The 17,043-nt window shown below is 44.4% G+C and overlaps 1 protein-coding gene across 1 annotated transcript in view; it reads right to left on the minus strand.

Moving 5' to 3' along the window:
• Nucleotides 1-5,923: 5,923 nt before the first annotated feature.
• Nucleotides 5,924-17,043, minus strand: part of LOC137434504 (fibrillin-2) — a 360,988-nt gene continuing 349,868 nt past the window's right edge. The window contains exon 64 of the mRNA XM_068127594.2: nucleotides 5,924-6,459. Within this exon, the coding sequence (XP_067983695.2) occupies nucleotides 6,073-6,459 (387 nt within the window). The 3' untranslated portion in view covers nucleotides 5,924-6,072. The remainder of the gene's footprint in view (nucleotides 6,460-17,043) is intronic.

The raw sequence follows: 17,043 nt of genomic DNA on the forward strand, positions 1-17,043 counted from the left end.
TATTCATTGCATGTTTTGTGTGTGTGCATGTTTTCATGTTAAATGTGTTAGCTCTTATACGAGCCTCGATTCTGTATGTAAAAAAAAGAAAGAAAAAAAAGAGAGGGTCTGCGACACAGGGGGAGACTTGCTATCAAGAGACAGCAGAGGCAAGAAAGGAAAACCTGCCAACATCCATCTCCGCAAGCACCAGTCTACACCTGTGAATGTTTCCGGTAGATATTGTGGGTCCCACATTGGACTATCCAGTCATCGCACAATGCACAATACTTAGTGAGCACGTCAACAAAGGGAAGAGATTCGTCGAAAGTGACGACTCACACCATCATCATCATTATTATGGCTGAGAGTGAGACCCAAGAGTTTGAGTGACTGAACCTCTTTGAGAGAGTTGTTTCAAAAGTAGAGAGGAGGGTTTACTGAATGGTCCTTTCGGAGAGAGAGACAGAGACAGAGACAGAGAGAGAGAGACAGAGACACAGACAGAGACAGAGTGTGGGATTTTTCATAATTAAGACATATTCCAAGTGTTTGACCAGATTGTGATTTTTTTTCAAGGTCTGAAGAGAGGGAAAAGGCTACTGCCTGTCTGTCAGAAAATGTTTGTCGGGAAAGTAACAGTTGTCACGGATCACAGTCACGGATGAGGGAAGTCACGACAGAGAGTGGAATCATCAGCAGAGAGCTAAAGCTGATTTTCCAGAGAGTCAGTGAGATCATTGAGGAAGATTAGGAATAGGATGGAGACTAGAACATTACTTTGGGGTACTCCAGGCCTGACAGGAAGAGAAGAAAGGGTTCCGTTGAGAGTCACACATCGGCTACGAGAGAGGAGGGAGTCAGCCCGTCCAAGAGTGGAGTTGGCCTTGGATTCCAGAGGCAGAGAGTTAGTTTGTTGACAAAAAGGTGAGTTATTACCGGCACCCTAAATTACAAATTCCTGCTCTAACCTACAGGGGACACCATCACCTGCGCTCCCAGGAATGACGCATGCTGCACAAAAAAGACGTTCCTGGGCCGACCCAGTTGAGCTGTGAACCCAGGCCAGACATCTCAGAGGGGAGTGTGGATGCCTCTCGGAGGATGCTCTGAGAGGCCAATGGTAGAGGAGGATGTCCAGTGTTATGAAGAAATAGCAAAAGAAGCAAAGTTTAGTCCAAAATAATATTTTATTGATAAAAAGCAACCAGAAAGAGCAAAGAATTTGTTTTTTTCAAGTGACAGTCTTGTGTTGCATCATGATACAGGCAACATTTGGCAGGGGATTCATTGCTCATGATATACATGCATATATATATATATATATACACATATCGAATGGCAGGCCCTAACAGAGCGAATTCAACTTGAGGGTACATGGAAACATATACGGTACGTCTATTGCGAGCGAATGAAGTACACGAGAAGCACGGATAATTCTTCGTAGTCGATGAACTTACAGATTTACGTATAAGTTAACTTTTATTACACGTCTGTTGAGTGTATACAGTGCAGTTTGCAAAATACATTTTTACTAGCACCAATGGAAACAAGTCATCACCTTCATAGTAACTTAATTGTTCAGTTTTTATTTTGTTTGTCTGCTTTAAGGTGTAGAGGTTAAACAGAGCACCGCACGCGTCACCATGACAACGCAGCACAAACACACAAATGAACAATATAGCTTATGACCTGAAAAAAAAAAACAAAGAAGAAATTACAAACAGCAAAAACAAACATCACCACTTAACGAAACACGCGGCATCGATTAGAAACCACACGAGGGTTGCTTTCACTTCAAATCGATATAGCAAGGTCTTCAGGTGTTCTTGAGGTCATGTGGCGGAAACGTTGACGCGTCTGGAGAGCATGTGCCCCTGGTCCTCCCTCTTGCTTGACCAATTTGTGCAAAATTACAAATAATACCGTGAGTATTTGTGCACCGAACCTCGAAGTTTCAAAACTCGGTGACGAAATTGCCAGGTGTTTTGGAACCGAGTTAGCTTTGAACTTTGAGAAAAAAACAAATTTAAAGTCACCTTGTCTTGTGCTTCAATTGCAGTACGACTCCAGGTTGACTTCAAAAGTCGTCTTTTAAACTTAACGTTTTAGGGTTAGGGTTAGGGTTAGGGTTAGTCCTTACCTAACCGTCCTAACAACTCGTCCGAACCCTAACATTTTAATAGTCACTTTTTTAGGGAAGAAAATGGGTTAAAGGTGGGTATATGATGTTGCCTGCCACTACACAACACACCTGAAGTTACCGCCACCTACCACGAGCACACTAACATTTAGTGTGAGAAGGCATATCATCTGCTGAGGAAAGACTATTCGTTATGCGACACAAAAGTTGTTTAGAGCTTCTGGTGTATGTACTCGCCATCGATTTCCAAGACAGCCACAAAATGACGCACGCAACACGAGAGACCCAAAATGCAGTCACAGATCGCAAGATGTTATAACAGCGAAAACATCGGAGCTGCTGAAGGCAGCAAAGGTTACATCATTTCACGGAGACGGAAAACAAACATCATGATACTTGTGATGGAACATGAAAACTTTTTGGTCTTTCCGCACGTAAGCCGATGTAAAGCGAAAGTATAAAAGTCAGTCAGTATAAAAGCTTAAATGTCAAAAATTCACAGGAATTTCATGATGGAAATAAAACTTCTGAGCTGCTTGAAACATTTATTACTTTTCTGATATCTGGAAAAAAAAGAAATAAAAAAGTTCCAGTATGATTCAGGAGATGGCACAGTAAGAACGGCATTAAAAATGGGAAATGTCTCCCTACTCGTGAATATCAACTTTTAGAATTTTTCAATTCACATAATCTGAAATTGCACGGTGCTTTTATTATTTGATAATCATTTCCAAAAGTTCCAAGCCCCACAGCTAAGGCCGTCCCGGGATTGATGCAGACCGTGGCACATTGTGGCCAAACATTCCGAAACTCGGTGCTTCCATTGGCATGTGCTGCAAGATCACCGCACTTCCGAGGAAAGAAAAACATGTGGCTATCGAACCTTAGCATAACTGTCGAAGAACGGCTTGTAGTTGGGAGAAAATCCAGAATCAAAATTGCAAGAACCGCAGAAAGGAGAACTCAAAACCACAACCGGCTCGAAATTTTGTCCAAAATGAAAAAGGTTCAGAGATTCCAACATTCCAGCCACAGAGTGGCCTTCATCAGGGACTAACACAGGAAACGGGTGCTCAGATCTTAAACGTTCTCCTGGAGGGGAAGAGCAATATAAACCTCTAATTGACCGTGAGACCCAGGCAAGTCATCATCACCACGTTCGGGCTGGTTGGGGTCATTGGTGGGAACGGGGAGGAAGGTATTGGAAAGAGAAGTAGAGAGGGGAATAAAATGTAGAAACGTGTGTGCGTGTAAGAGAGTATATGTGTGTACGTGTGTGTGTGTGTGAGTGTGTGTGAGTATATGTGTGTGTATGTGTGTGTGTGTGTGTGTGTGTGTGTGTGTGTGTGTGTGTGTGTGTGTGTGTGTGTGTGTGTGTGTGTGTGCGTGCGCAAGAGAGTATATGTGTATGTATGTGCATGTGCAAGTTACACATTCATTCATTCATACATACATAGTGTATCTCTCCTCTCTCTCCATTGCACCCTCTCGGCCCCCTTCACCCATCTACTTTGTTTCCTTGTTGTCATCCCGGATCCATCCAATCCCAACTGCAAAATGTGATGATGAGGATTGTTGTATTGCTCCACCCATCCAGGAGGCCATTCAAAGATCTGAGTGCCCATTTCCTCTGTCTCTGATGAAAGCCACCGACTAGAAAGTTGAACTTTCTGAACCTTTGGCTTTATTGACAAAACCTTGAACTAGTTGTGGTTTCGATTTCTTCGCCCTGCGGTTCTCGCAATTTTTATTTAGGATTTTCCCATCTATAAGTCACATTTGCTTAAGTTATGCTTTGCGTTTTTGTCTCCATCGATCTTGCAATTCCCGTGATTGAACAAAACTTTTAATTTAGTTTAAGATACCAGACAAAGGAACAGGATGAACAATTAAATGAATTGGACGACCAAGGCCTTGATCTCAAAAACAACCTCCCTGTTGGAACTCGTGTTATTTACTTTTCAATGACTTTTCCTTGGTAAATGACGAGTATGGTGTGATGGAAGCATTGCTTAGCTACACTGTAACGCTTGGAATGCCTAAACAGAATGTAAAGGTAATTCTTTCAAAAGGTTGGTCAGAACCCATCCACAACTTTATGAGATATCATGATATATATCGGTTTTGTCCCCATCTCTCAATAGTGAAGAATCACTTAAAAAATACTAGTATCCGGGTTTCCGGATCTTCACCAAAATCGAATGAATTCGGCCTCGTCACACACCCAACCTGTCGACCAATTTTCATCCGAATCCGTCCACAACGTTTTGAGATATCACGCTGACAGACAGACAGACCTTCGGTGGCGGAGGTAACTAGGGCAGCCTGAAGGTAACGGCAGAAAAAGCACCATTTTACACCTGACATCCAAAACTGCTTCTGCTCCTAAAAGCAAAAATATAACATCAGAACCCCCATTACACCGCACTTACACCACCCTTACACCAACTTTCCCCCCAAGAAAATATTATGTGAGAATTGGGTTGAGACAACACTTGGAGAGGAGAGGAAGCGGAAAATATTGAAGATTAGATGAAGTGTGAATGATAGTGGGAGTCATGAGTGTGGACGAGAGAAGGAAAAGTGTGTAAAGAAGGAGAATAACAGGAATACATGGAAGGAATGTAAATAAGGGATTACCTTGAATGGGTAAAGAAAGAGTCATTGATGTAGAACATGGGGCTAAAGGATAACTATCAAAACAAAAGAATGATATAAGAATGGAAAGTAAGGCCATTTGATGGTAATAGGAAGTAGAGAAAGAAATGAGAGAAGAATCCATTGATTTGTTCTTCAGCTTAAGAAGGCAGTTTTCATGGAGTCCCGTATTTTGCTTTCATTGTGTTCCTGTTAATGATGACGTCATCCTGAAAATTTTCTTTTCATAGACCAAGTTTGCTTTTACCAGGTCTCAGATCTGGTAGACAATAGTGGACAGGAGAGGTCTTTAGCACGACAAAAGCTCCATCCCAAACCCACTCCCAACGTCGTTGTCGCTGAGGCTGGAATTCGCCCGAGCTGGTTTCTATGGAGCTACAACTGTAAGGATTAGACTTCCCACAACAAGTTTCACTTTCGGCCATTTGCCCTTGCTGCTCTCCATAAGGGAGCGTCCTCCATAACTCCATAAGTTCTCCATAAGTTTGCTTTTACCAGGTCTCAGCTCTGGGAGACAATAGTGGACATAAGAGGTCTTCAGCACGACAAAAGCTCCATCCCAAACCCACTCCCAACGTCGTTGTCGCTGAGGCTGGAATTCGCCCGAGCTGGTTTCTATGGAGCTACAACTGTAAGGATTAGACTTCGCACAACAAGTTTCACTTTCGGCCATTTGCCCTTTCTGCTCTCCATAAGGGAGCGTCCTCCATAACTCCATAAGTTTGCTTTTACCAGGTCCCAGCTCTGGGAGACAATAGTGGACATAAGAGGTCTTCAGCACGACAAAAGCTCCATCCCAAACCCACTCCCAACCTCGTTGTCGCTGAGGCTGGAATTCGCCCGAGCTGGTTTCTATGGAGCTACAACTGTAAGGATTAGACTTCGCACAACAAGTTTCACTTTCAGCCATTTCCACTTGCTGCTCTCCATAACGGAGCGTCCGACAAGTGCTTCGGCCTGAGAGTCCCACTTGAGGCCAAGATGAGTTATGCAGCCGGACAGATGTTAGCAATTTATCAATTCTCAAGCTGGAGGACTGTTCAATCAGTTACCCTCACCGCCGCCTCTCCTGGGGAAGATGCCGATCTTGGTCTGAAGTGGGACCCTGGGCAAGCGGACACGTGCGGCAGACGCTGCAGACGCGACAAATTATTCAGATATTTCACAAAACGGAAGAAAGAAGTGGTAAAAAAAATAATTAATGGACGGTCGAAGGGACAAAAGGACGCGAGTAAGAGTTTCTGGTGGCTCATGCAGGATGGAAGACACGAGAGATGGAAAAGTCGAGAAAATCAAACAATGTGGATGTGTAGCTGCAGCCGGAGGTTGTGGCCGAGCTCTCCTGCCAGATAGTCTCGATTGTGCTGCATGTGCAACCTCCGAAGCTGCGAAGCGGCCAGAGTAGCGTGACTCCCCAAAAGCAACGTGTAGTTTCCGGGACGGGCGGCGGCCCGCCTTAGAGTGATGACGCTCGGTCCTCGGGGAGACCCTGGCGAGCGCGCCCGGAAGCAAGGCCCGTGCGGCCCACAGGTAGGGCCGGATATGATGCGGTAGCGTGACCGACCGGTCAGCACCGCGAGGGCGGGCAGCATCGACAGGACGTGACCGTCCAGGGGCAAATCTTCTTGTGAAATCCGGAGGGAGATGGGCCTGTCTGAGGGTAGGCCTGGTGCGACATCCTGTGGTGGTAAAAGCATCTGGATCAGTTAACTGTGATTTTTTATCTTTCAGGTCTTCATCTGATAAAAATTCATCATGCAATGCAAGCTCAAAGGTAACATGTTAACCAAGAGGGCCTTTCTCCATCACCAATCATTTTAATCGATTTGTACACCAGACAATTGCAGCAAACGAAGGGCTGTTCCGACTGCAAGGTAACTCGACATCATTGATTTCCTAAATAAAGTAAAGGATTCATTATACCCACGTGATGGATTCCTCCTTCCGCAAACATGTTTTTCATCTCCTCATGTTTGGCGAAAAAGAAAAATTGATGTTTTTAGATCTTTCATCGCATATCCTTTTCACTTCCAATGCTTTATCCATATAGACCTTTTGTTTATTTGTTTTGTCCAGAGGTTTTTGTCCTCAAACATTTATTCCCTTTTCACAATGTGCCAGATAATCCTCAGCACATTCCCAGACTCTAGATACACCTTCCGACCAAAGGTCATGGGACACGACCATTCGTATTGATAATCCATAGCAAGCGTTGGCACGCAGCCCTTTAGTACCCCGCAGACGTCTCCGGGGCCTAGTCGCGTCCCGGGTTCGAACATCGACTGCGCGTTTTTGATGGGAAAGTATAATAAATATGCTGATTTGCATGCATACCAACGAGGCAGCTTGTTCCCTAGCAACAGAGTAATTCCAGACTTCCAAGCAACAGGAAATTCCATTCACTGCCAACCTGCTCCATCGAGCCATGGTACCCAGCCAGCTTGTTCCCTAGCAATGGACCAATTCCATTCACTGCAAACCTGCTCCAATCACTGCCAACCTGCTCCAATCACTGCCAACCTGCCCCAAGGAGCCTTGGTACCCAGGCAGCTCGTAGCAATGGACCAATTCCATTCACTGCAAACCTTCTCCAATCCATTCACTGCAAATCACAATTCCATTCACTTGGTACCCAGGCAACTCCCCTTCCTGTTCAGGCTGGAGTTCCCCAAGGCAGTGTTCTGGGCCCTGTGCTTTTTCTCGTCTTTATCAATGATCTCTCCGACTCTCTGGAAAATCCTCTCTATCTCTTTGCTGATGACTCCACTCTCTGCCACTCCATTCCTCATCCCTCAGATCGGCAGTCTGCAGCCTCCTCACTCTCTGAAGACTTGGACAAAATCACAGACTGGTCAAACAAGTGGAACATGTCTTTCAATCCTGACAAATCTCACACTCTTACTATGTCTCTCCGAAAAGATCGACTGGACAACCCTCCCATCTACTTTCTCAACAATCCTCTCCAAGAAGTTCTGTCGCTCAAGCTTTTGGGTCTCACTATCTGCCATGATCTTTCTTGGGAAAACCACATTTCCAAGCTGGCCTCCAAAGCCAGTCGCCGACTGGGCATCCTCCGTCATGCAAAGTCCTTCCTCGGCACACCTGAGCTCCTCACCACATACAAGGCTTTCATCCGCAGCTCAATGGAATACTGTTCTCCCCTATGGGCCAGTGCTCCTGCCTCACACCTAGCTCGGCTTCACGCTGTCGAAACCAAAGCTTTCAGAATTATTGGAATCTCCTGCGATGAAGCTATCTCTGAGGGCCTTTCACTCACTCACCGCAGGCAGGTAGGTGGTCTTTCTGTCTTCTACCGACTCCTCTCCGGCCTTGCACCCCCAGCTCTCTCTGTGCTCTGTCCCCCAAATATTCCTACAGGTCGCACAAGATCTGCCAGCAACCCTCTGATGGTTAAACTGCCGAAATCTCGGCTCTCTGCTCACCTTCACTCTTTCATTCCTCTTTTCTCCCGCCTCTGGAACAAACTCCCTCACTCCCTTCAATCCCACTCCTCCCTCCAGGTCTTTAAAACAGCTGTTCACCACCATCTCTTATCTTCCCCCATCCAAAACCTTGATCTTTTCTACCCCCGCTAATTCACCCCAGATCCACCTTGTTTGAAATTCCAACTTCTTTCCTGGAAGTCCTGGCAGTGTCCATATGTTTTATACCTCTCCCACCCCACCCCCCCCCTTCCCATGCCCCCCTCCCCAATGCCCTCTCCCTCTCACAGATCTCTCGATGTCTCCATGTCTCTCGGTCCCTGCTCTCAAAATAATGTTGTGTTTGTGTCCTTCCTCCTCTCTCCCCATCTTGTCTACCGCTCCCGATGTTATACGTTTTATGTGTCGGTTTGTCTTTCTGTGTGATTAATGTTCGCTCTTTCACGAGCCTCGATCTTGTATACAAAAAAACGAACAAAAAAAAAAAACTGCCAACCTGCTCCAATCACTGCCAACCTGCTGCAATCACTGCCAACCTGCTCCAATCACTGCCAACCTGCTCCAATCACTGCCAACCTGCTCCAATCACTGCCAACCTGCTCCAATCACTGCCAACCTGCTCCAAGCAGCCTTGGTACCCAGGCAGCTCGTTCCCTAGCAATGGACCAATTCCATTCACTGCAAACCTTCTCCAATCACTCCAAACCTTCTCCAATCACTGCAAACCTTCTCCAATCACTGCAAACCTTCTCCAATCACTGCCAACATGCTCCAATCACTGCCAACCTGCTGCAATCACTGCCGACCTGCTCCAATCACTGCGAACCTGCTCCAATCACTGCCAACCTGCTCCAATCACTGCCAACCTGCTCCAATCACTGCCAACCTGCTCCAATCACTGCCAACCTGCTCCAATCACTGCCAACCTGCTCCAATCACTGCCAACCTGCTCCAATCACTGCCAACCTGCTCCAATCACTGCCAACCTGCTCCAATCACTGCCGACCTGCTCCAATCACTGCCAACCTGCTGCAATCACTGCCGACCTGCTCCAATCACTGCCAACCTGCTCCAATCACTGCCAACCTGCTGCAATCACTGCCAACCTGCTCCAATCACTGCCGACCTGCACAATCACTGCCAACCTGCTGCAATCACTGCCGACCTGCTGCAATCACTGCCGACCTGCTCCAATCACTGCCAACCTGCTCCAATCACTGCCAACCTGCTGCAATCACTGCCGACCTGCTCCAATCACTGCCAACCTGCTCCAATCACTGCCAACCTGCTCCAACGAGCCTTGGTACCCAGCCAGCTCGTTCCCGAGCAATGGAGCAATTACATTCATTTCCAGCATGTGACTGAAATTTTATCAAACGATAAACCCGTCTACACCAGCAAACCGTCTATTTTATCAAACGAGAAACCCTTCCACACCAGGAAACCGTCTATTTTATCAAACGATAAACCCGTCTACAGCAGCAAACCGTCTATTTTATCAAACGATAAACTCGTCGACACCAGCAAACCGTCTATTTTATCAAACGATAAACTCGTCTACAGCAGCAAACCGTCTATTTTATCAAACGATAAACTCGTCGACACCAGCAAACCGTCTATTTTATCAAACGATAAACTCGTCGACACCAGCAAACCGTCTATTTTATCAAACGATAAACTCGTCGACACCAGCAAACCGTCTATTTTATCAAACGATAAACCCGTCTACAGCAGCAAACCGTCTATTTTATCAAACGATAAACTCGTCGACACCAGCAAACCGTCTATTTTATCAAACGATAAACCCGTTTACAGCAGCAAACCGTCTATTTTATCAAACGATAAACCCGTTTACAGCAGCAAACCGTCTATTTTATCAAACGATAAACCCGTCTACACCAGCAAACCGTCTATTTTATCAAACGATAAACCCGTTTACAGCAGCAAACCGTCTATTTTATCAAACGATAAACTCGTCGACACCAGCAAACCGTCTATTTTATCAAACGATAAACCCGTCTACACCAGCAAACCGTCTATTTTATCAAACGATAAACTCGTCGACACCAGCAAACCGTCTATTTTATCAAACGATAAACCCTTCTACAGCAGCAAACCGTCTATTTTATCAAACGATAAACTCGTCGACACCAGCAAACCGTCTATTTTATCAAACGATAAACCCGTCTACAGCAGCAAACCGTCTATTTTATCAAACGATAAACTCGTCGACACCAGCAAACCGTCTATTTTATCAAACGATAAACCCGTTTACAGCAGCAAACCGTCTATTTTATCAAACGATAAACCCGTTTACAGCAGCAAACCGTCTATTTTATCAAACGATAAACCCGTCTACACCAGCAAACCGTCTATTTTATCAAACGATAAACCCGTTTACAGCAGCAAACTGTCTATTTTATCAAACGATAAACTCGTCGACACCAGCAAACCGTCTATTTTATCAAACGATAAACCCGTCTACACCAGCAAACCGTCTATTTTATCAAACGATAAACCCGTCGACACCAGCAAACCGTCTATTTTATCAAACGATAAACCCATCTACAGCAGCAAACCGTCTATTTTATCAAACGATACACTCGTCGACACCAGCAAACCGTCTATTTTATCAAACGATAAACCCGTCGACACCAGCAAACCGTCTATTTTATCAAATGATAAACCCGTCTGCACCAGCAAACCGTCTATTTTATCAAACGATAAACCCATCTACAACAGCAAACCGTCTATTTTATCAAACGATAAACCCTTCCACAGCAGGAAACCGTCTATTTTATCAAACGATAAACCCTTCTACAACAGCAAACCGTCTATTTTATCAAACGATAAACCCTTCCACAGCAGGAAACCGTCTATTTTATCAAACGATAAACCCTTCCACAGCAGGAAACCGTCTATTTTATCAAACGATAAACCCTTCCACAGCAGCAAACCGTCTATTTTATCAAACGATAAACCCTTCCACAGCAGGAAACCGTCTATTTTATCAAACGATAAACCCTTCTACAACAGCAAACCGTCTATTTTATCAAACGATAAACCCTTCTACAACAGCAAACCGTCTATTTTATCAAACGATAAACCCGTCTGCACCAGCGAACCGTCTATTTTATCAAACGATAAACCCGTCTACAACAGCAAACCGTCTATTTTATCAAACGATAAACCCTTCTACAACAGCAAACCGTCTATTTTATCAAACGATAAACCCGTCTACAACAGCAAACCGTCTATTTTATCAAACGATAAACCCGTCTGCACCAGCGAACCGTCTATTTTATCAAACGATAAACCCGTCTACAACAGCAAACCGTCTATTTTATCAAACGATAAACCCTTCTACAACAGCAAACCGTCTATTTTATCAAACGATAAACCCGTCTACAACAGCAAACCGTCTATTTTATCAAACGATAAACCCTTCCATACCAGGAAACCGTCTATTTTATCAAACGATAAACCCTTCTACAACAGCAGACCGTCTATTTTATCAAACGATAAACCCGTCTACAACAGCAAACCGTCTATTTTATCAAACGATAAACCCTTCTACAACAGCAAACCGTCTATTTTATCAAACGATAAACCCTTCTACAACAGCAAACCGTCTATTTTATCAAACGATAAACCCGTCTACAACAGCAAACCGTCTATTTTATCAAACGATAAACCCTTCTACAACAGCAAACCGTCGATTTTATCAAACGATAAACCCGTCTACAACAGCAAACCGTCTATTTTATCAAACGATAAACCCGTCTACAACAGCAAACCGTCTATTTTATCAAACGATAAACCCTTCTACAACAGCAAACCGTCTATTTTATCAAACGATAAACCCGTCTACAACAGCAAACCGTCTATTTTATCAAATGATAAACCCTTATACACCAGCAAACCGTCTATTTTATCAAACGATAAACCCTTCTACAACAGCAAACCGTCTATTTTATCAAACGATAAATCCGTCGACAACAGCAAACCGTCTATTTTATCAAATGATAAACCCTTATACACCAGCAAACCGTCTATTTTATCAAACGATAAACCCGTCTACAACAGCAAACCGTCTATTTTATCAAACGATAAATCCGTCTACAACAGCAAACCGTCTATTTTATCAAACGATAAACCCTTCTACAACAGCAAACCGTCTATTTTATCAAACGATAAACCCTTCTACAGCAGCAAACCGTCTATTTTATCAAACGATAAACCCTTCTACAACAGCAAACCGTCTATTTTATCAAACGATAAACCCTTCTACAACAGCAAACCGTCTATTTTATCAAACGATAAACCCGTCTACAACAGCAAACCGTCTATTTTATCAAACGATAAACCCTTCTACAACAGCAAACCGTCTATTTTATCAAACGATAAACCCTTCTACAACAGCAAACCGTCTATTTTATCAAACGATAAACCCGTCTACAACAGCAAACCGTCTATTTTATCAAACGATAAACCCGTCTACAACAGCAAACCGTCTATTTTATCAAACGATAAACCCTTCTACAACAGCAAACCGTCTATTTTATCAAACGATAAACCCGGCTACACCAGAAACCGTCTATTTTATCAAACGATAAACCCTTCTACAACAGCAAACCGTCTATTTTATCAAACGATAAACCCGTCTACACCAGAAACCGTCTATTTTATCAAACGATAAACCCGTCTACAACAGCAAACCGTCTATTTTATCAAACGATAAACCCGTCTACACCAGCAAACCGTCTATTTTATCAAACGATAAACCCGTCTACACCAGCAAACCGTCTATTTTATCAAACGATAAACCCGTCTACACCAGCAAACCGTCTATTTTATCAAATGATAAACCCGTCTACAGCAGCAAACCGTCTATTTTATCAAACGATAAACCCGTCTCAGCTCTGGGAGACAATAGTGGACATAAGAGGTCTTCAGCACGACAAAAGCTCCATCCCAAACCCACTCCCAACCTCGTTCCCTTTTTCCCTCTGTCGCTGAGGCTGGAATTCGCCCGAGCTGGTTTCTATGGAGCTACAACTAACACATATCTTGAATGTTAAAATTTACCTCAAAAAACATCGGAAGAGTCTATTGACTCAGAAAGTACCGGTAGTCCCTCCATGTAAAGCGTAAGTGATGTACATCACCTTGAAAGTGCTGTTTGCAGTTTAAAATAAACACTCTGGGCCTTATCCTCAAACCTCGAGCAGGCTTTCTGGGCCTGGCAGGCCTCGAGCAGGCTTTGTGGGTCTGGCAGGCCTCAAGCAGGCTTTGTGGGTCTGGCAGGCCTCGAGCAGGCTTTCTGGGCCTGGCAGGCCTCAAGCAGGCTTTCTGGGCCTGGCAGGCCTCAAGCAGGCTTTCTGGGCCTGGCAGGCCTCAAACAGGCTTTCTGGGCCTGGCAGGCCTCGAGCAGGCTTTCTGGGCCTGGCAGGCATCAAGCAGGCTTTCTGGGCCTGGCAGGCCTCAAGCAGGCTTTCTGGGCCTGGCAGGCCTCAAGCAGGCTTTCTGGGCCTGGCAGGCCTCAAGCAGGCTTTCTGGGCCTGGCAGGCATCAGGCAGGCTTTCTGGGCCTGGCAGGCCTCGAGCAGGCTTTCTGGGCCTGGCAGGCCTCAAGCAGGCTTTCTGGGCCTGGCAGGCCTCAAGCAGGGTTTCTGGGCCTGGCAGGCCTCGAGCAGGCTTTCTGGGCCTGGCAGCCCCTCGGTAAGATTGAGACAGATTCATGTTACATTCCCTGTTTCAATGTGCGTTATTCTTTCACCGTGACTATACTTGCCTGCAGCCAATGGATGCAAGCAAGTAGGTATACCTGTGTGTATCACAAAGAAAAGGAAGTGAAAGACGAAGTATACCTGTGTGTATCACAAAGAAAAGGAAGTGAAAGAGGAAGTATACCTGTGTGTATCACAAAGAAAAGGAAGTGAAAGAGGAAGTATACCTGTGTGTATCACAAAGAAAAGGAGGTGAAAGAGGAAGTATACCTGTGTGTATCACAAAGAAAAGGAGGTATACCTGTGTGTATCACAAAGAAAAGGAAGTGAAAGAGGAAGTATACCTGTGTGTATCACAAAGAAAAGGAAGTATACCTGTGTGTATCACAAAGAAAAGGAAGTGAAAGAGGAAGTATACCTGTGTGTATCACAAAGAAAAGGAAGTGAAAGAGGAAACTTTTCTGAGCGAGTTCAAACCAGGTTCACAAAATTTCTGTCACAGGTAGTGAATGATTTCCTGATTGCAGGTAACCACCAGGCTAGGTGCTCAGGTTGATTGTCCATGTAGGTAGTGAATGATTTCCTGATTGCAGGTAACCACCAGGCTAGGTGCTCAGGTTGATTGTCCATGTAGGTAGTGAATGATTTCCTGATTGCAGGTAACCACCAGGCCAGGTGCTGAGGTTTGTTGTCCATGTAGGTAATGAATGATTTCGTGATTGCAGGTAACCATCAGGCTAGGTGCTCAGGTTGGTTGTCTATGCAGGTAGTGAATGGATTTTGCTGTTCCTCGGTTCTCTGTGATTTCCTGTTGCTGTTGAACACCCAATTGGGCTGACTGGTAGGTGCGAGAAGCAGCACATTCACACGGTTTGGGTTGGAGGTAGGATTTCCCATCACACCTTGGTTCGTGTAACCCTCTTCCTTTCATGTTTTATTATCAGGCCTGTAACTGCCAACCCAAGGCATCACACAGGCCTAACCACCAGACGCGACCAATACGAACTCGTCACTCCACACAAAACCTGTTTCCACATTTCCAATCATTGGGATAGATGTTCGTGGACTGCACAATGAGATGCTGTGTGTTGACCACACAGACGAAAGGTTTGTTTGCAGTGACTCTTCGTTGATTTTCCATGGAGTATACAGTCACGTGAAAAAGTAAGTACACCCTATGTAAAGTTTTGACTTTTTCAACATATTTCAACATACAGCTATTTGATCTTCATTTCAACAATATTGATAGATAAAGGTGATATAATATAACAAATATCATGAAACATTTACATTTTGTAGTCCATTGTATAATTTAAATAAACATAAATGCAAATTTCGCATGTGGAAAAAGTAAGTACACCCTTGGCTCTAATAGGTGGTATTGCCCCCTTTGGCAGAAACAACCTCAAGTAGGCGTTTCTTATAACAATCTACCAGTCTCTGACATCGACTGGGAGAAATTTTTGCCCACTCCTCCATGCAGAATTCTTTCAGCTGTGCGACGTTTGAGGGGTTTCTTGCATGCACAGCTCGTTTCAAATCCCCCCACAACATCTCCATGGGATTTAGATCCGGGCTTTGACTTGGCCATTCCAGAACCCTCCATTTCTTTCTTTTCAGCCATTCCTTGGTGGATTTACTGGTATGTTTCGGGTCATTGTCATGTTGCAAGGTCCACCTTCGGTTGCGCTTCAACTTGCCGACAGATGGCCTCACATTATCCTCAAACACCCTCTGGTACAATGAAGAATTCATAGTGGATTCTATGATGGTGAGCGGCCCAGGCCCTGATGCAGCAAAGCTGTCCCAATGCCATAATATTTCCACCACCATGCTTTACAGTTGGTATCAGGTTCTTGTGGTCAAATGCTGTCTTTGGTTTTTGCCAGACATGTCTTCTGGTACTGTGGCCAAATAGCTCTGCCTTTGACTCATCTGTCCAGAGCACATTGTTCCAGAAGTGCTGGTCTTTGCCGAGGTGTTCATTGGCAAACTTTAGTCTTGCCCTGATGTTCTTTCTGGACAGCAAAAGTTTCCTGCTGGCACACCTCCCATGTAGATCAAATTTGTGCAGCCTCTTTTTAATGGTAGACTTGTGCACTTTGACATCAACAGTGGCAAGAGCTACCTGTAGGTCCTGTGATGACATTCTGGGGTTCTTAGAGACTTCTTTCAGCATCTTGCGGTCTGCTCTCGGGCTGAACTTGCTGGGGCGGCCTGGCCTGAACAAGTTGGTAGTTGTTTGGAATCTTCTCCACTTGTAGATGATCTTCCGGACAGTCGAATGATTGATTTCAAATTCTTTGGAGATCTTTTTAAATCCCTTCCCAGACTCGGAGGCATCTATAACCTTCTTTCTGAAGGCCTCAGAGAGCTCTTTTGAGCTAGGCATGGTGACACCACACACTTCAACAACAAAGAGCAAACCAAACTAAATGTCTGAGGTTTAAATAAGACAGGTTCCTCCAAGATCCTCTCCAACGATGTTCTAATCATTTGCACCTGAGCTGGTGCACCTGATTCTAATTTTAGGTATTTGAAGTAGTGATAAATGTAGGGGTGTACTTACTTTTTCCACATGCAAAATTTGCATTTATGTTTATTTAAATTATACAGTGGACTACAAATTGTAAATGTTTCATGATATTTGTTATATTATATCACCTTTATCTATCAATATTGTTGAAATGAAGATCAAATAGCTGTATGTTGAAATATGTTGAAAAAGTCAAAAACTTTACATGGGGTGTACTTACTTTTTCACGTGACTGTATATAGGGCTTGAGGAACAGCACTGGTACTGTCTGACATCTCAATCATTCTCCAGACATAATGGAGATTTGATGTGGTGGAGCAGGCGGTTTGTTCTCTCTAATCATCTATTGCAGGGTTCTTATCGATGTGATTTTCCATGGTCTCCCACTTATATGGTTGCAGGATTGTGTTGCCCGCAGTCCACGACCATTGCCTGTTCCCTAATGTTGACTTGAGAATGACATGGATGGTTGAGAATGACGTCATCCTGATGAGAGCAATCACTCACTGAGACCAGATTATCATTCCTCATTGAAACTCCATTAACTCCTCCTCTT

This window comes from Myxine glutinosa, chromosome 10 (genome assembly GCF_964187855.1).
Source record: "Myxine glutinosa chromosome 10, kmMyxGlut1.1, whole genome shotgun sequence".
NCBI classification, from domain to species: Eukaryota; Metazoa; Chordata; class Myxini; order Myxiniformes; family Myxinidae; genus Myxine; species Myxine glutinosa.